At 46.8% G+C, this 19,873-nt stretch overlaps 1 protein-coding gene across 9 annotated transcripts in view; it reads left to right on the forward strand.

The window, feature by feature from the left end:
- CLEC16A (C-type lectin domain containing 16A) overlaps positions 1 to 19,873 on the forward strand; it is a 189,192-nt gene that overhangs the window by 116,356 nt on the left and 52,963 nt on the right. For all 9 annotated transcript variants that reach the window (XM_084763150.1, XM_084763155.1, XM_084763153.1 and 6 more), the window contains one exon: positions 18,166 to 18,317. In XM_084763150.1, the coding sequence (XP_084619276.1) occupies positions 18,166 to 18,317 (152 nt within the window). The remainder of the gene's footprint in view (positions 1 to 18,165; positions 18,318 to 19,873) is intronic.

Here is a 19,873-nt window from a genome sequence, read left to right on the forward strand (position 1 = left end):
TCTTACTCCTCACCATGATTACAGTTGGTGTTTTCCCTCAAACCCCTAGACCAAGAAGCACACTGCCCTATGGGAGAAATCAAGACCACTGACATTTTCTAAGCCACCATAGTTATCAGTTCACTATAGAAAAAAAGAGACCAGTTTTGTTTCTTTTTTAAAAAACAGACACTTGTAACAATGCTATAAGCTAAAGATAAAGAGGAGTTTATTTTTCATTTTGTACTTGCTTTTCTGTGGCCTTCATTGTTCCCTATCAGGTCTCTGCACACCCACTCTCCTCACTGGCCACCTGCCCTGCCGTACTTTGCACATCATGAAATACTTTGCCTCTGTGCCCAGTCAAGTCTTCTGTTGACAGATGATAGTGGTGGTGGTGGTGGTGGTTATGATTTTATATTTTTGTAGTACAAAGTGTCCTTTTAAAATGATTCAAGGGCTGGAGAGATGGCTCGGCCATTAAAGGCTAGGCTCACAACCAAAAGTAAAATGATTCAAGTAGACAGGAGAGATAGCCCAGGGGTTAGTAGCATGTGCTGCTCTTACAGAGAGGTCTTGAGTTCAGTTCCCAGCACCTACATCAGGCTATTTACCAGCACCAATAGCTCTAGCTCCAAGAAATCCAACCTTGTCTTTTGGCCTGCATGAGTACCTGCACTCACAATGACACAGACACGTGTAGCTGGCATATGATCACATGGACACACACAGAGACACCCACATTTAAAAATACAAAAAAAAAAAAAATCAAGAAAAGTAAGGATATAACTCAAGGAGAATACGAAATAAATGGTGCAGATGGTACAACTATGGCAGCACTGTGTCAGTGCCTTTTGTTTTCTTTATGGACAGGATCTGACTTCACAGTCCATTCTGGCCTTAAACTCAGAGTACACCTACTAGGATTAAAGGTGTACATTACCACACCCAGCGTTTCATTGCTTTATGTATATGTGTATTCCTGGATGTATGTATGGATGTGCATCATGTGTGTGCAGTGCCCACTGAAGTTACAGTTTGTGAGCCTCCTGAAGTCTGTGCTAGGAACTAGACTCAATGCCTTTTGACTCTTAACTGCTGAGCTATTGTCTCTCCAGTCCCTTCATGTTTTCAAAAACAGAATATAAAGTTAATGGTGTGGCTCGGTGGTAGAGCTTGCCTAGCATGTGAAAGGACTTGGGTTCAGTGCCCTAGTCCCAACTGTAAAGTGTACCAACTATATAGAGGTTCTGCTAAACTTAGTTTCCCTTTGTCTGTAAGTTTTTCCTCCTTGAGCCCCCCTTCCTGAGCATGGACCTTCCTGGAGCTGCCTTTCTATACTCATTTGTGCGCGTGTCCGTAGCATGTAATTCTGCAGTCAGCTAGGGGGCTCAAGGGCAAGCCCAGCCGGAAGGCTTCCCTTGTGGTGGATGGTGCTGTCGTCCCAGGAGCTGAGTGAGTAACTGGAAGCAGATTCTCTGATGTAAGTTCTCACCTGTGAGTAAAGGCCTCCCATCACTTTCCAACTGCATCATCTCCACGACTTAATGAGCTCCCTCATCCTTGACAGATTCCACGTGTTCTCTCCCTGTGTTCTGGGGGCCTCTGTAAGTGCCTTTTAATATTTCCATTGTGTGTGCTAACCTTTCACTTGGATTTGATGTATCAGAAATATTTTTAAAGGCTTAGCTTAATTAAGTTCTTTCCCTGACCTATTATTTTATATCCTCCTTTACCTAAAGCATTAAAGGCAAAGAGCGCTGACTCGTAGGACTGAGTTCAGCCTGTTGTAATGAACTCGTGGAATGAGGATGCCACAGAGGCCCATCAGGCCTAGCATGGAGCACTGCCTCCCTGTTGACTGGTGTTGTCAGTAAGCTACTCTGACCACATTCTGGCTGTTCTGTGTCCTGGAATAAAGGGAAGAAACAGATCTTGTTATCAAAACTTAAATTAATGAAAATGAAGGCAGAATTAAAATTCTGTTCCTCAGCTGGGTTAGGCACATTTCAAGTCTTATGTAGTCATGTGTGGCTACCCAACAGTGGGAAAGCAGTTCACAGATTTTGCATACACTTAATCTAGAGTGTGTGCATGTGCGTGTATGTGAATGAATGATAGAGAGAGGGAGAGCGGGGAGAAGGAAGGAGAGAGAGAGAGCGCTCAGAGGACAGCTTGTGGGAACCAGTGTAGGCTCCAGAGATTACTTTTAGGGTGCAGCAAGCACCCTTACCTGCTACACCAGTGGAAAGCTTTAAGTGCTGCTTAGTGGGCCATCCTAGTAGGAACATGGAAGACATCAGTGATGAGGCTGATTTGAATGGGGGGAGCCTGGCTCAAAAGCATGGCCACTAATGCCCACACTAGGCTGTTTTTAAATCTCCTCTACAAATGCAATTAATCTGAAATACTTCAATTTAGTCTCAGGCAAAGTTTTTTTGATAAGGGCAAAAGGCAGCCATTATGCTTAGCCACAATATCATAGGAGCAGTCTCCGAGACCATACAGACTTCACCTTCAGTGCACACAATGACCTCTCTGAGCCTGCCATCCTACTCCTCCAAACAAAAACATGGTCAGACCTGTCACAGCAATACCCCACTTCTGGTACCAACTTCTGTCTAATGGCTTTACTGCTGTGAAAAGACACCGTGACCAAGGCAACTCATAATAAGGGAGTATTTAATTGGGGCTGGCTTACAGTTTTAGAGCTTTGGTCCATTATCATAGCAGGAAGCATGGCAGTGTGCAGGCAGACATGGTACTAGAGGAGTGAATGAGACATGTACATCTTAATCTACAGGTAGCAAAGGAGACTGTCACATTGGGCGTAGCTTGAGCATATAAGACCTCAAACCCCACCTCCACAGTGACACACTCCCTATGGCCAAGCATTCAAATGCATTCAAAAGGAAGAGTCTATGGAATCTTCCTTTTCAAACCACTACAGTGTACCTTTGCAAATGAACAGAATTTTTTTTAAATGGTCTATTTGCAGGATTTGCAAGGGCCCTGTTAAAGAGTCTAAGCAGGCTAAGCTAAGTGCTGCCTCCTCAGTGTACTAACAGTTTAGCCTTACTGATTTACTCCATTCCTGCCATAAGGGCCATCTGTACCCAGCATACTGTGGGTTCATGAGGGCAGGAATTCACGTTACTCTTGCATCCTTAGTACCTGGCCTATAGCAGACAGCCAGTAAATATGTAATTGATTGATTATAATGGAATGGGTGAGAAATCCTGTTTGTTTCTTTGCTTACTGTCTCCAGTAAACCCCCTTTTCACATGTAGGTTCCAGTCTGGGTCTTAATTATAAACTTATGAATTAAGTTAAGGCCAGAATGCCCAAATGCCTGTAGCTACCATAATGAGTTTTCCTAGTTCCCAGTTCCCAGTTCCCAGTTCCTGAGCATCTGTTTATGCTCCTTAAGATTTTAATAAGCTGCCCTGACTGGCAGGTGCCTGGGATCTGCAGCTTCAGCCCCTACAGACCCACACATCCCAGTCCTGCTCAAGACAAGCCTTGTTTTCTCCTGCCCATGACACACAACCTCCCCCAGCTGACCTGGACTCTCTAGTGGAAATATCTGTGGGAAGGACACATATATTGACACATTCTTGTCTGAGAGCTTCAGCTACACAGACCTTGACAGTCATCCTTTCACAGTCACACTCTGTGTGACACACACTTCCTTTTCCTCCCTACTGGTAGAGAGTACGTATTCAATCTGAGTCCCACCAGTGCCTGCCCAAAGCAGGCACACCTTCTCTCCAGAAATGGTTATTAGAACTTGCTGTATACTTATAGCATGAACAAAATCTTCCTTTGTTATCATTTTAAATGACCATGATGATGATGATGATGATGATGATGATGATGATGTATGCCACAGCAAGGTTGTGGAGTGCAGAAGACAACTTGTAGTGTCGGCTCGCTTCTTATACCTTTACAGATGTTTGAGGCATCAAACCAGGGTCATCAGGCTTTTGTGGCAAGTGCCTTTTCCCACTGAGCTAGCTTACTGGCTCTAATTTTTATATATATATATATTCACTTTCTACACATTTGTATGTATGCATGTATGTTGGAGTGTGTGAGTGTGGACACACGTAGACCACAGTGCACTGTAGAGGTCAGGACACCCTTAGATGTAGGCTCTTGCCTCCCACTTTGTTTAAGTCAGAATCTTCTATTGTTCAGCACTTGGTATCATCCACCAGACTGGCTGGCCTGGGGGCCCCCGGGATTCTTCTTGAACCAATCTTGGGATTACAGACATATACTATAGCATCTGATCCTGACACCTGCATAGCAAGTGCTTTTCTCACTGAGCCATGTCCCCAGACTTACTCATTTGCTTTGTTTGTTTGTTTTTGTTTTTGTTTTTCAAAACTAAGTTTCTCTGTGTAGCCTTGGCTTTCCTAGAACTCGATCTGTAGACCAGGCTGGCCTCAAACTCACAGAGAGCCACCTGCCTCTGCCTCCCCAATGCAAGGATTAAAGGCGTGCGCCATCTCCTCCAGGCTTTATTTGCTTTTAACAAGTATTTGTCTATTGTATGTGTGTGAGAGAGAACACAGAAGTGTGAGGGTCAGAGGGCAACTTTCAAAGTCAGTTCTAAATGTTACCTTACAGAGACAGAGTCTCTTGTTTCCTGCCTCTCCAGTGTAGTCCAGGCTGGCTGGCCCAGGAGCTTCCCCTCACTATCCCCCTCTGCCACCATCTCCCTTCAGGAGCCCTGGGTTACAGAAACATGCCACCGTGCCTCACCTTCTACATAGGCTCCTGAGGCTCTCACACCAAACACTTTGACTGCCAGAGCCATTTTTTATCCCATGTTTATTTAGTTTTGTATGAGACTTGGTCTTGCTAGGTAACGCATTCCTCCTGCATCAGTCTTCTGAATGTCGGGGTTACATTCTGTGTCCCCAAAATCAGCTAAGAGTCATGTTTGCTGAATGGCTAAAGTGGAAGGAAGGAAGGTCCCTTTCTTTTTTAATTCTCTTTTAAAAGGTGTGTTTATTTTTATTTCATGTGATATGTGTTTTCCCTACATATATGTGTGTATATCATGTATGTACATTGCCTTTGGAAGCCAGAAGAGGGCATTAGATCCTTCTGGAGTTACAGGTAATTTTTAGCCCCATGTTGGTGTTAGGAAATGAGCCTGGCTCCTATGTAAGAGCAGCCAGTGCTCCTAACTCCTAGCCATCTCTCCAGCCCAACAAGTTCATTTTTAAAATTCACTTATATTTAATTTTGTGTGCATTGGTGTTTATGCCTGCATGTATGTCTGTGTGAGGGTGTTGGAACTGGAGCTCTGTGGAACAGGAGTTACACACAGCTGTGAGCTGCCATCTGGTTGCTGGAAATTGAACCCAGGTCCTCTGCAAGAGTAGCCAGTGCTCTTAACCTCTGAGCCATCTCTCCAGCCCCAACAAGTTTATTTTTAAGAGAAGGAGAAAAATAGTTCAGCATGTCAGTATTGATTATGTTGGAGGCAGAGTTTAATAATTGAAAGGCCATCTGATGGGGCATACTGTTGTATTGAGGAATGCTGATAAGGTTGGTTTCTATTAACCATCCAGTCTATATCACATACTTGGAAAATGCTACTCTGGTGCCAGAAGCTTATTGGTAGTCATTGTGAACACCAGAAATTGAAAATACAAAGCAGGAAATTTGGTTCATGAAGCCTGAAGCTTTTGTTTAAGTCCAAAGGTGTGGCCTGTCTCCACCAGAGGTCTCCCATACTTTACTGTTAATGTTTGAAGTATACTGAATTCCCACAAGCTAATTAAAAATCAGCCTGCTATGCCAGTAAGCATTCAGTCTGAGAACTAATTTCTGCCAAACAGCCATAAATGTGTCCCCTGGTATGAAATTTAGACATTCTTTCCGATCAGAAACTAGGCATGTGGTTTAGTCCAAACTTCTTAATTTGAGAAACAAGGAAACCACCTGAAGCCCACCAAAAAGGCCATGCCTTGATGGAGGCTACAGAGCCTAGGAGCCAGCACAGTGGGCTGCTGGCCCACATCCCCTCACCGCAGTCTCCATCAGAGCCTCTTGCTCCTGCTGGGTAAGGTCACAGTACACTTCGTGCTGGGCACTCTAGCTCTTTCCATACTTCCCTGGGACCCCGTTGTAACCCCACAGGCAGGACCCGTGACTGTCACTGCGTTCCATTAAGAGGAAGTGTGAAGGAAAGAGTATGTAGTTCGCTCTTCAAGAGTCTTCCACCCAGAGGGAGAAAAGGGTGGTGTGTCTCCGGATGGCCCTGAGGAATCTGAGGCTCAGAATGGCTACCCAGGGATGGGAAGCACCTTCCTCACCTAGAAATGCAGAGTGTGCAGACCTTGACCACATCCTCTAGCGGGCTCAGGGCTGAGAGAGCAGGGGGCTCCTGAAGGGCTCCAGTCAAAGCCAGGCTGTTGGGCCACCAAGCATGACAGCACAGCTCAGGCATTCAGATCTTTTCTTGGAAATCTGGAGTCTTCCCTTCACTACAGAGTTAGGTAACTTTATTTACTCATGCTAAACAGGGCTGTTTTCAAAGAGGAAATTATGCAATATGCTATGCAAATGTGCCATTCTGAGAGCAGAGCAGAGATAAGTGTGGTCACCCTGCAGGAGAAGATGCGATCTGTGCCCTGGTGTCAGGCTGCAGGCTACCCGATAAGGCACTGCGCCATACGCTACTTGGAAGTGCTGCTCATCTGGACCTAGTTTCTGGTAATTGCATTTTCAGCAAGCTGTCTGTCTGTGACCTTGGTGCTATACTGATGAGAAAAACAAGGAATGAAGACTGACTCTGAGAGCTCCCTGCTCTGTGGCCTAGCGCAGTTGGTAGAACAGGGGTTGCCGCCCTGCCTGCCTTTCTGGAAATGTGGGAAAAAGAAGGGTAAAATTCTCATTCTATTCTCTTGAAAACAGTTCCTGGTAATTTTCTTGGGGGGAAACAAACACAGGATAGGTTCCTCTGGAACTTTGGGAAGCCTATTTGCATATTTGAGTAGGTAAGGCATTCTGACTAAGAAAAAGGAAGTGGCTTTGGGAAGCCCCACCTCTGGAAGCAGGGGAGCTGAGCCAGTCCCAACTCTGGACACTGAGACAAGCTGCCTGACCCCCGACCCCAGCCTTGGGCTCCAGCGTTCTCCTGGGCTGTATCACAGTGACCTACCACACAGTAGCTACCCAGGGACAAACAACAGATACGGATTTGTGTCTGCAGACTGAGTGCTAGTTGGGTAGTCTCGGTGACCCTGGAGTACCTGAGATGCACCGAGTTCCTAGAGAGCTAAGAGGTAATATCCTGCTACTCTTGCTGGGACATCAAATGGCTGTTTGTGATATCACCAGCAAAAGTGGCATAAAGGGTTCTTATGGTAGAGCACTTACGTGCCCAGCATGCGTGCAGCCCGAACTCCATTGCCAGCCCTGGAAAAGATAATGGAGGGCCAGGGAAATGATTTATCAGTTCAAGTGCTTGCCATAAAAGCATGAGGACCAGAGTTTTGAGCCCCAGTGTGTATATAAAAGCTGTAGTCCTCGCTGTTATCCAGCAAGCTGGTCATTAGACAGGCTGCAGCTTAGGTTCAGCAAGAGCTCAGCCATGCCATAATATAAAAGGTGGAGAGCAGTTGAGGAAGATGCTTAATATCAACTACATGTGCGTGCTTGTGTGCCTTTATACAACATTCAACATTCACACACTTAACATACTCATACACAAGGGAAAAAATCATTAAGTGATGAGTTGCAAACATAGCTCAATTGGTGGAGTGCTTGCCTCAAATACACAAGGCCCTAGGTCCCACCCAAGCACTGCAGAAACCAGGTATGGTGATACACACCTGTAAGCCTCACATACGGGAAAGTGAGAAAGGAAGATCAGGAGTCAGGGTTACTATCAACTACATACTGAGCCATTTGGGCTCCCTAAGACTGTATCTATAGAAGAAGAAAAGGGGAAGAGAGGGAGGAAGAAGGCAGATAGCAAAGCTCAGTGAGTAAAAGTGCTTAACATGAAAGCCTGAAGCAACCTAAGTTCAATCATAGGCTCTCATGGTGGAAAGAGAAAACTTACCCTAACATTGTCATCCAACATCCACATCAGTGCTGTGGTACACAGATATCCACATCCATGCACACACAGTAATAATAGTAATAATAAATAAAGTTTGCTTCCTAAAAAGAAGTGAGAGGGGTAGGGAGATGCCCAGTGGTTAAAACAGCTGCTGCTCTTCCTGAGGACCCGAGTTCAATTTCTAGCACTCACATCTGGCAGCTCACAGCTACCTGTGGCTCCAGCTCCAATGGATCCAGTCTTGATCTCTACAGACAGCTGCACTCATGTCCACACACATACAGTTAAATAAGCCTTCAAAATAAAGATGAGGAACATCAGCAACAGTCATTAACGGCAGGCACAGGCTCTGGGTGTTGAACATGTTCTAGGTTCTAGGTGCTATAGCTTGCTTACAGGTGATCTAGGAAGCCAACTTTAATCCCCTGGGCCGTTTGGAAGTCATTCGTGCAACCAAGTTGAAAGAGGTATACAGTGAACAACAGCCATGTACCACTATCTGCTACTCTGTACCACTGATACCCCACCATTCCTTTTATCGCCCATCTACTTCTCTACCCACCATCAGCCCCTGCCCCCTAATTTTATCTATTTGGAGGTACTAGGAATATCATTCACACATGTTCAGCATGCACTAAGCTAAATCCCCAGCCCAGTCCTTACTTTACAAAACTCATTTCAAAGCAAGTTTCAGACCATCATACCCTTCTCGCTAAATACTGTAGTTTGCATATCATGTAGCACTGCTGTAAGTAACTGGATTAGCCCAGGCCTGTAGATGAGGCGTCTGCAGGAAGTCACATCTGAGGGTCAACACAGCTGGAAGGCGATGGAGCCGACACAAACCCTTGGGCTGTCACCCAGAGCACACAGACTGTGCTTACACAGGGCTGCACTTACAGGCAGGAGAGGAATGGACATGTTTCCGGGAGCAGAGTTCTCAGCAGTGTGTGGGCCAGAAATTCTGCTGTGAGCAGAGGTGAGTGAAAAGTAGGCCCAAGGCAGGGGAAGGGCATCAAGGCAGCCAACGCAGCAGCTGCAGCCTAACGGTTGCTGTTGAAACCTTGAAGCCAAACTCCAAGTTCAGTTTCTCCTGGTTGACTGCCCTTCATCAAACAGCCCGCTCTCTGCACACTAGTGCCGCTCTCCTTTACAGACCTAAGGAAGGCCAGCAGCATGCTTTCTCCTCATACTTATAGAGAGTTTGCAGACCCTCTCTACCGCAGAGGGAGAGGCCATGCTGCATGGCTGCCCTTGTGCTGGGAAGGAATGATTTAGGGAGCTTCAAAGAAGACAGAGTAATTGATTGCTACTTGCAACAAATATCCCTTAAGCTGTTGCTAGACTGATGGAGAAATGGCTACTTAATTTTCTTCAAAAGATTGATTTGACTGTCAGGAGAAGTTCTGCACCTAATTGAGCGTACCCATTCACACCCCACTGCTAAACATCTGGGTGTCAAGAGCTATGCCCTCACCCCAACACACACATACACCCTAGCAGCAATCCTTGCAACTTGAGGAGGCCTAGTTTCTACAAAACTGTTCTCTGTTGACCTGTAGACTTGCCTGGGGCCTGGGCCTTATCACTCCAGACTTTCTGGGTTACATTAGAACCAGCCAGACTTCCTGTAAGGTGCTCATTAGCTCCCACTGAAACACAGTGAGAGCAACTCCTGTCCATCCTTTTCATTGTGGAACAGATTTTCCGTGCTACAAAGTACTAACTCCCTCATTCTGAGGCAAGTCCCCCAAGCGTCAGACAAAACATCCAAGTTACTGCCGTGGGCCCAAGGTATAAAAGCTCCCTGGAGGTAGGACTTAAGGCTGTTTCACTAAGCACTGTGTCCCAGCATCTGGAAAGAGGTGGCAGTAAGCCACACAGTTTACCCTGCTTACCGGAAGAGACTAAAGGGTGGAGGATCTGGGTCTCCCAGTGAAGAGGGACCCTTGCCCTGGGCAGCCTTATAGTGCAGAGGTGGCTTGGACTCTCAGTCTTTAGGATCTGCCTCTTGAGAGTTTGTATCAGTTATTTGTCATTTGTCACCTACTACTACCAACCAGCATCCCCCCTTTAACAGTTAGCCCAGGTTGGGGTGCCCCCTTCTCTGAAGGAACAAGGGCCAGACCCCTCTCTGTCCATGTCCAAGGGGGTAGAACCTTAGGTTTCAACCAGCTTGCCCAGAATAGTGTGAAGGTTACATGTCCATCGCCCTGGTGCCTTGTTAGTGTGTCCTTGAGGAAGAAAGTTATTTAACCCACAGGTTGGTTTTTGATTTTATGGTGCTCATGGATGTGCCAAAGCAGGAGCTTGAGGTCTGACATACCAGAGCTTTTGTCATTAGTGGAATTTCTTGGGTCAGGGGTCCCTCTATAGACCATTCTGCATGCTAGCTTTAGAGAACACACATAGTTGGGTATGGAACGGCACCCCCACACCGGTGAGCATCAGTGATCTTCCATGGCTTCACCCTGCAGTGTCCTGGTAGCACGTGTACAGAGAAATTGAGTCAGCTTAGATGGGTGTGCAGAGGAGAGCAGACATAGTCTTTTGGAATTGGGTTAGGGGACTTTGGTGCAGAGGCCCTGCAGTCTTGCATTCCCAGATGTCTACTCAAAAGAATTAGGGAACCTCTACCTCAGCTCCTCCTGACCTCTCATTAATGATGTGTTCCTAAAATGCCATCTAAATTCCTACAACTTGGGGGTGCACACTATATTGCTACTCTGAACCCCCAGTCTTGGCCTATAACCCAGGGTATCAGATTGCAGTATTCCAGAGTGTCCTGGAATTCCACTGGCCTAGAAATCCTGCTGAAAAGGACTTCCTTGATTCTAAATGTAGCCAGAGCTACCAATGCCAAGAATTAGATTATGTACTGGCATCCATATTTTATTAGGAAAGGGTTATTTAAATACAGCTAACGTCAGTCATCCCCTTTTACCAGTCTATCAGAGGAGCTACAGGAGAAAGCAGTAGCCCAGAGGCAGGGATGAGCAGTGGGTTGAGAAGTGTAGGTCTCAAGTGGGAGTGCTGGAAGGCTTCAGTGCCTCTCCGTCCCATCTCCAAATGCTTCTGCAGAGTCAGTCACTGCCTCTGTTTATGGTCTCCTGGAGGGCAACAGGCATCCTTGGGGCTAGTTCACCAAGGATGGAAGAACAACAGCCATTGGGGTTGGCTGAGATGTGACTGGGTATGAGGGAAGAGCCCAGGGTCTTTATTGGCTGTGTGTCCTAATGGCACCACAGGAGTTCTGGGAGACAACCCCAAACCTGACTGCTTCTTTCCCTTTGAAGAGATTCACTTGGTCAAAATCCTTCAGAGGACCTGACTCTAGAGGCTTGGACCAAGAAATTCGAGGTGCTTTGCCAAGCATTTGACTCAGGTTGGGAACACACCACAACCACGTGTGACAAAAGCCCTGCTGGGCACCATCTTGTGTCCCTCTCCCAGAAGTACTGCAGGACCTTCAGCAGTTTTCATTTCTCTCTTTCTCCCCCCTCCCTCCCTTCCTCCCTCCCACCATCTTTTGGGGGGTGTTCAAAACAAGGTTTCTCTATGTAACCCTGGCTGTCCTAGAACTCGTTCTGTGGGCCAGGCTGGCCTCAAATTCACAGCAATCCACCTGGCTCTGCCTCCTGAGTGCTGGGATTAAAGGCATGCGCCACCATGCCTAGCCCAGCTGAACTCTTAACTGAGGATGGCCTTGGTCTTCTGGTCCTCCTGCCTAAGCGCTAGGACTGTAAGTGTATGCCACTACACTAAGTGTTGTGCAGTGCTGGAGATTGACCGTCTTTCAACTGATCTTCGGCCCCAGCACCTTAAGTCTGTTTTTCTTAATGGGAAACCTAAGACTCGGTAGGAGGTAGCCTGCCAGGAGACCCACTGCTACTGGGCAGTGTTGAGGGTTAAACTTAGTCTCAAAGGCTCTGGACTCCAATCTCTTTCCAATAGGCCAAGTGGCCCTGATTCTGTACTTCATTTGAGGGCTCCCATGCTCTTTTTCTTTCCTACTACTCTACTTCTTAAACTAATATAGGCAATGGTTGTGGTTTTCCTGTGTCCTGCTAAAAACCATAAGACCTGGGCATCTGGAAAAGCCAGCCCTAGGGCTGTGTTGTAGCTCAGTGGAGAAGAGTATTTGCCTACTGTGTGTCTGGGGCTCTGGGTTTGATCCTTACTTTCAGATTTTAAGTGGGACTGGATACAACACAAGATTAAAGAAAATCACCATTTCAATTCCCTTGATGAGTAACAAAGCATCTTCAAACTTAGTAGTTTAATGCCAACAGCTGTTTAGTCTGCCCAGGGTCCAGTGGTAACCTCTGCTCTATATGGCATCAGCTAGATGTCTCGTCTGGGCATTGGCAGGTCAGTGGGGGTGAGGAGAGCTGACAGTGGTCTGACTCTTAGTGGAGAGCTTGCCAGAGCATTCTTATGACCTTATATCACAAATTTGATAGCATTTTTACTAGTGCCTCTGCTGGCCCCCAGGTTTGAGGAAGAAAATTGTAAGAAGAGCAAGTAAGGTGGCCAGTCTTGGAGAGTTTAGGCCATGGAGAAATCTGTGTCAGAGATCCTTCAGTCAACTATAATACACTTGAAAGGACGCCTCAGGCTACCACAGGGTTGTTTGCTTGGCTTGGGCTTTTTTGTTTTTGTAGTACCGAGGATTGGAACTAGGTCCCAATGCACGCTAGGCAAGAACTCTATAACCAAACCACATCCTCACAGACTGGCATAATTTGTTACAACTCCTAATTTTTTAATTTCCTTTTTTATTAAAAAAAAACAAAAAACAAAAAACAAAAACCAAAAAAACAGGCCTAGCAGAGTAGGGTAGAGCATAGCCAGAATCCCAGCTCCTGAGATGCCTTGGCACAGGTGTTTAGGGTTCGCGGTCCCACAGCACTATGAGCAGGCGCCTGGGGAGATGGCTAGTAAAGTGCAAGTATGAGGATCTGTGTGTGGGTCTCCAGCATTCACATAAAAAGGCAGGCACATGGCATATCTACAACAGTGCCGGGCTTGGAGTAGAGGAACACGGGAGAATGCTTGCAGCTCATCATCCAGGTAATCTAGGCCATTCGCGAGCTCCAGGTTTAGTGAGAGACCCTGTCTCATTAAAAGGTGGAAAGCAGCCGGGCGTGGTGGCACACACCTGTAATCCCAGCACTCGGGAGGCAGAGGCAGGTGGATCGCTGTGAGTTCAAGGCCAGCCTGGTCTACAAAGTGAGTCCAGGACAGCCAAGGCTACACAGAGAGACCCTGTCTGGAAAAACAAAACAAAACAAAACAAAACGAACAAACAAACAAAGGTGGAAAGCAACTGAAAAAGACATTCAACATCAACCTGTAGCCTACACATACATACACAATACACGGGGAGTGGGGCTGCATCCTCACGCACATCTCCCTTTCTTTCTCTTTTCCTTCCTGTCTTCCCATTCTTTCTCTCCTTTTTCTTCTTCCCGTCCTTCCTTTCTTTTTCTTTTGACAGAATGGTATTTCTATCTAGCCCGGGTGACCCCAAACTCTTCATTCTTCGGCTTCACCCCACCCAGCAGTGTGTGGACTAGGCACCAGCCACAAGCCAGTTAGTTGCTTTTTAGTATGCAATAATAGCTGTTTCCCACTAGAAAATTAGACCACTGCATATAAGCTAACTCACCCCACGGCTGGCTTTTCCCCCGTGCCAGTATGATCTTGAGATTTTTACACTGAGCACAGTGAACTTGTTTTACTCAGGTTCTCACTTACTCCTAAACACCTGGGTCCTCACAAACCCAGAAGTGGCCCTCGGCATCCTGGGCACAGCTCTTGGCCCCCGCAGCTGAGTGCTTTTCTTGGGAACATAGCAATTTCTGGGTCATAGGATGTGAAACTTTCAGTTTCGGCGAATAATGCTAATTTGCCCTTCAAAACGGCTGTGCTCATTTGTTCTCCTCCCAGCAGCCTTTGAGAATGCCAGTTTCTCTGCGTCCTCAGCAACACCTGATGTTATCAAACTCTATTCTTACTGCCAGCACAAGGGAAGGAGATGGCATCTTGTTTTGCTTCTGTTGCTGATTCTCGTGAGGGTGGGCACCTTTTTGTGTTCACTAGCCGTCCCCATCTCCTCCTCTGTGTCCTTCACTGCCGTTACCTGCTTCATCTTTTTCTACTTAGATCACATGGATTGTTTTCTGTAGCACTTTCTGTTATTGTTTTGTTTTTGAGCTGCGTGGCCCCCGCCCGTTTTTACACACACAGAGTTGCACAGCGTGTTTGACCTTGCAGTCCTCCTGTGTCAGCTTCCCATGTAGCTGGGATCACGGGGTGATCATGCTATCATGCCTAGCTCCTTCAGTAGTTTTGTAATTATATTGTTTACAGTTCTTGATGTGGTGCAGAAAAACGGTCATTCATACATCACAGCAAGTGAGAGGAGGTCAGAGGACAGCTTATAAAAGTTGGTTCTCTTCTTTCACTCTGGATTCCTGGGATTGAATTCAGGTCATCAGGCTTAGCCGCTTTACCCCCAGAGCCATCTTCCCAATGCAGTGTTTCTTAAGGGAGTTCTAGGTCCTGCCCTTCTGGAGTACAGTCAGGGAGGACCAGGGCGGAGTACAGGAAAGTGAGGTGGGCACCGAGATCTGGAACATGACATGCTAGAGTGACTGGAAGACCTTGGGTCACCTGCACTGGCCACTCTAGAGAGCCATACAGGAAAGCACCTGAGGCTGCCATACACGAGGGCCGAGCTGCCTGCCATTGAACCCCTCCTACATGCCCCCATCCATCACAGGGCCTCAACACACCCGCGTCCTACCTTCTGACCCCTAGAAGAATCCACACCCACTCCCCTGAAAGACACAGACCCTGAGCAAAGTAGGTTCCACTCAGCATCTCTCCAGGCTCCCTCTGCATGTCAGACCTGCACATGGGAGTGCTCACAGGAGTCCAGCTGGGGCAAGACTTTCTAAAGTGGCACCTGAGAGGCCCACATGCAAGTCATTCCCAGCCAGTGCTTCTCTCAAAGACAGTGCACCCTGTTAGTCTCTGGGCACCACTTGTTTCCTTCTGTACCTGTGCCCCCTGCTCCCTCACATTTCTTATGAAATCCCCTGTGTATTAGTGGGACTTTGATGTTTCAGAACATCTCTGAACACTGTCTCACGTTGGCGTTTGGTCCTTCCTTTTTGGTTGTGGTTCTCTGTGGTGATGGTGGTAGTTCTTTTTCCCAGAAGCCCCTAAGACAGCTTAGCTCTGTGAGGCAGTCGGGCTGCCTGTCAGTGAAACCCACCACCTCCAGAAGCCCCAAGCATCACCATTTGTGATAGGTCTGACCTTCAGCCAAGTTCTTCCACAAGTGCAAGGATAGAAAACGATGTAGTGTCCTCATGGTGGTATGAGGAAGGAGGAAAGAGACCAGAAAAGGAAAAGAAAATGCAAGGGTTGGGTTTGTTGTGGTTTGGTTTGGGTTTTTGTTTGGTTTTGGGAGGAATTTGTTTTGATTTTCTCTGGTTTGGTTAGGCTTTTCAAGACAGGGTTTCTCTGTGTAGCCCTGGCTGTCCTAGACTCACTTTGTAGACCAGGCTGGCCTTGAAGTCATAAATGTACCTGCCTGTGCCTCCTGAGTGCCAGGATTAAAGGCATTGCTACAATGCCTGGCTTTGTTCACATTTTTAAGAGTAAAAGATTACCATTGAGAAAGTATTTTAAATATTGAGTAAAGGAAATTAACACTGTCTACTATAAAATAAGATATTTCTAAGAATAAGTAAGAGAGCTTTCATTCCTGATAACTAAAAAGACAAGAGAGCCGTGCAACACGGAATTAAAATCTAAAGTCAAGGGGACTGGGGAGATGGTAAAGTGTTTGCCTTGCACACATGAGAATTTCAATTTAATCCCCTGGGTGTGGGTGGTATGTACTTACAACCCCAGCCCTGAGGAGGCAGAGACTGATGGATCCCTGGAGCTCACTGGCTAGCCAGTCTAGCTTTATTCTTGAACCTCGGATCCCAGGGAGAGACCTGACTCCAAAAACAAGGTGTGCTTCTCTTGAAAAATAACTCCCAAGCTTGACCCTGGCATCCATGTGCATCTGCACCCAAATCCACACCTGCACACAGATGCACACCTCCAAAAAAATCAGAGTCAGATATAAACCAGACCCAGCGGCTCATGCTTTGATCCCAGCACGAGGGAGATAGGATGACCACCTTGAATTGGAGGGCAGCCTAACTACATAATGAGTTTGAGGGGGACCTAGAATACGTGTGAGACCCAGTCTAAAAGTTATGTATCCCTGACCGGAAAGCCGGGGTGAAAAAGGAGATAACAAGGAAGCACAAGTCTAGGCGAGTGCACCAATTTGGTCTGGCATTTGTTTCAGGGACTGTGACTGTCCCAGGTGCCATGTACCAGAGAGGAGATGGAAGCTCGAAGCATACAGCCCATTTAAAACAAAGCAAAACAAAAACTAGGGGAATATTCTAGAAACAGTCAGAGATTGGGGTTTCAGGCAACTTATCTCAAAGAGCCAACTGAAACTGCCCCATTCCTGTGGTAGCCTAACGGGAGAGAAGCGGGAAGATTTCTCTCTCCTCAGGCCAATTGGAAAGTGGAAAATGGTGTGTACAGGGTAGAGTGCCCCTTAGACACTGCCCAAGTCCACGTTTGTGGCCATTTGTGTTTGGAACTAGACTGTAACTCCTTTGTTAACTTTCCCTTTGCAAGTAGATTTATAATTCTTCACAGAGATATTTTTCTCACATTTCAAAATCGTGAAACTGAATGTTCTACCCTCTTTTTCATTTAAAATTGTAATGTTTCCCACTGTCGTAGTTTGTAAATACTAACCCCCCAGGACTGGTAATGAAACCCAAAACTAGATAGAGCCTCACACATACTAGGCAAATGCTCTACCACTGAACTACAGCCCTTCCTGGCCTCACGTGAGCATTGTGTGCGCATGTGTGCTAGCCGGAGGCAAGTACTACTCTATCGCTAAATTACATCTCCACGCTCAATATGATTTTTCACCTTAGTTTTTTGTTGTTGTTTTTCAAAAGCACATCTTAAATACTTTCTCATTTAAAAGTAATTTCAAGCAATAGAATGCTACGTGTAATAAAAACATGACCAGGCATGGTAACCCATGCCTTTAATCTCAGCAACACTTGGGAGGCAGAGGCGAGGCTGATGGATCTCTGTGAGTTTGAGGCTAGCCTGGTCTACAAAGTAAGTTCCAGGTTAGCCATGGCTAAATAGTGAGATCCTGTCTCAAAAAATAAATAGGGTCTGGCAAGAAGATGACTGAGTGGGTAGAAGTACTTGCTGCCAAGCCTGAGGGCCTGTGGTCAGTTCTTAGAGCCTACATAGCACTGCTCAAGTGACTTCGGAGTTACTGGGGCAGATGATAAATAAAACCGGTTTAGGTATAACTTTCAGGTAGGAGAAGGGGCCTGGTGTGTGCTCAGGAGCTCTGGGTGTAACTATTTCAAACTGAATACCTTCCTAGCAGCTGTTGTTTTCTGTACCAAATATCCTGAGATAAGGGACCTTCTTCCCATTTCACAGGCAGAAAGCTGTGGTTCACAGGGGTCAAGTGCCTGGCCCAGGGTCACACTCCACCTAGTTCAGAGCTGGCCTCTAAGGACTTGTGCTGTTATAGGGAGTAGGAGAGCTTGTTTCCTGTCTTCAGATAAGCAAAAGCCATCCTCATTTCTGTAAACTACCTTTGGTCCAAAAGAAGCCCTGGGATGCTCCTGGGCTTGGCTGCTGGGTGGCGATGGTTCTAGTGCTGGGGATAGAACCCAGGACCTCATGCATTCCAGGTTTTCTTCCCCTGAGCTACACCCCAACCCCGTTGTTAGTTATTTTCAAACTACAGCTTGTGTACAGTACCTAATGGTTCATTTGCTTTGTATCAGTCCCAATAAGGATTGCTTTGAGAACATACAGACTCTGAGGCTTAAAGAGGTACAGACACTCTCCCAGCAGAACTGGCTAAAGAGGCACTCAGAGCCAGTTCTGTGTGGCACTGGGCCCCTCAACAGACAGCTGGGTAGCTGAGCTAGGCCTCATTCTGCCCTCTGCTCTGCTCCTAGATAACAGCGACTTGATTGCATGCACAGTCATCACCAAGGACGGCGGCATGGTCCAGCGCTTCCTGGCAGTGGATATTTACCAGATGAGCCTGGTGGAGCCTGATGTGTCCAGACTTGGCTGGGGAGTGGTCAAGTTTGCAGGCCTTCTGCAGGTGAGAGTCTGCCTTCTCACTTGACACAATGCATGCCAAAGTGTCAGCTTTGTCCTCACTTCTGATGACACAAGAAGTGTGTGCACACACGGTGAACACTGCACAGGCCCTTTACCAAACCGTGCTCTCCACCTCTCCTCCTCACAGGAGATGGACAGCCATTGCCGGGCCAGCCGGGCCTTCCAGGTCTGCCTCACTGCCACGTACAAGCACTACGTGCACTTTTTTTTTTTAATTGTGTATCTTGCCAAATGTCTGTCAAACTTGGCGGGGACGGACCACATGGTGGTACAGGCCTGAAATCTCAGCACTCATACAGGGGAATCAGGATGATGAGTTCCACAAATGCAAAGACAAACTGGTTAGGTAATAAATTGCAGACCACTCAGGTAGGTGCACAGAGCCAGTGGGGTGGGAGTGTGGACAGAGTCGGGGGCTGTAGCTTGGTTGATACGGAGCGCTTGCCGAGCATGCACGAGGCCCTGTACTCACTCCATGCTGAGCACCACATGCAGCTGGGGAGACTCATACGTGCCTCCAACCTTGGAGGAGGTGGAAGCAAGATTATCAGAAAAGTCAGCTTTGGCTGCCTAAGGAGTCTGAGGCTAGCCTGAGCTACGTGAGACCCTGTCTCAAAACACGAAACAGGCTAGGTATGGTGGTGCACACCTTTAATCCTAGTATTTGGGAAACAGAAATAAACAGACTCTTTGAGTCTAAGGCCAATCTAGTCTACATAGCAAGTCCCAGTTTAGCCAAGGCTACATAGTGAGACTTTGCCTCAAAAACAAACAGAACTTTAGAAAGAAATATGTCTGCCATAAACATGCATAAGACTCCTTATTATGTATTCCCTAAACTGTTATTTACATAGCATGTATGTGGTCTTATGTATCATCTAGGATGATTTAGAGTCTACAGGAAGATATGGTAGGTTATATGCCGACACTGTGCTGTTTAAAGTAAGGGACTTGAGCATCTGCGGATTTTGGTTCCCAGCAGGTAGGAAAGTGTCGAAGGGATAACTGCACATGTATTTTAGGGTGTGGGTGGGTGTGTAGATTTTTATGCTGTCACATTGCCATATTGTACACTTGCCATTTCTCCTAGCCTGTCTTGGAGTGTGCCTAGCCATTTTAGCACACACATGCCTGCTGGGGTTCTTTTAACTGCTGTAGAGCTATAGCAGGGCATTCTTGGCCAAAGCCCTGTTGACAATCCGCAACTTTCCAAGCATGCTACTGCAGTACGGTGCTCCACTTCCTCATGCTCCTGGGCAGGATTTCCCTAGGCAGATAACCAAGAATTGGAATTTGGCTATTTTAAGAGGTCATAGTGTCTGCCAACTTCCTCTAGCACCATTGTTGCTGGAGGAGTTTGGGAGAATTCTATCCTTAGTCCCCGAAGCTCAGCAGGCTCTATACAGCACCTATCTATGGGGGCCTGCGTTTTACAGGGCTGTATGTGCAATGGGTGACTAACACTAACGTCCAGCTGCAGAGGGCATGAAACAAAGAGCTCATAGATCACATAGCAGTTTTCCACTCCATATCTCT

Source organism: Acomys minous, assembly GCF_964271855.1.
Source record: "Acomys minous genome assembly, chromosome: 16".
Taxonomy (NCBI): Eukaryota; Metazoa; Chordata; class Mammalia; order Rodentia; family Muridae; genus Acomys; species Acomys minous.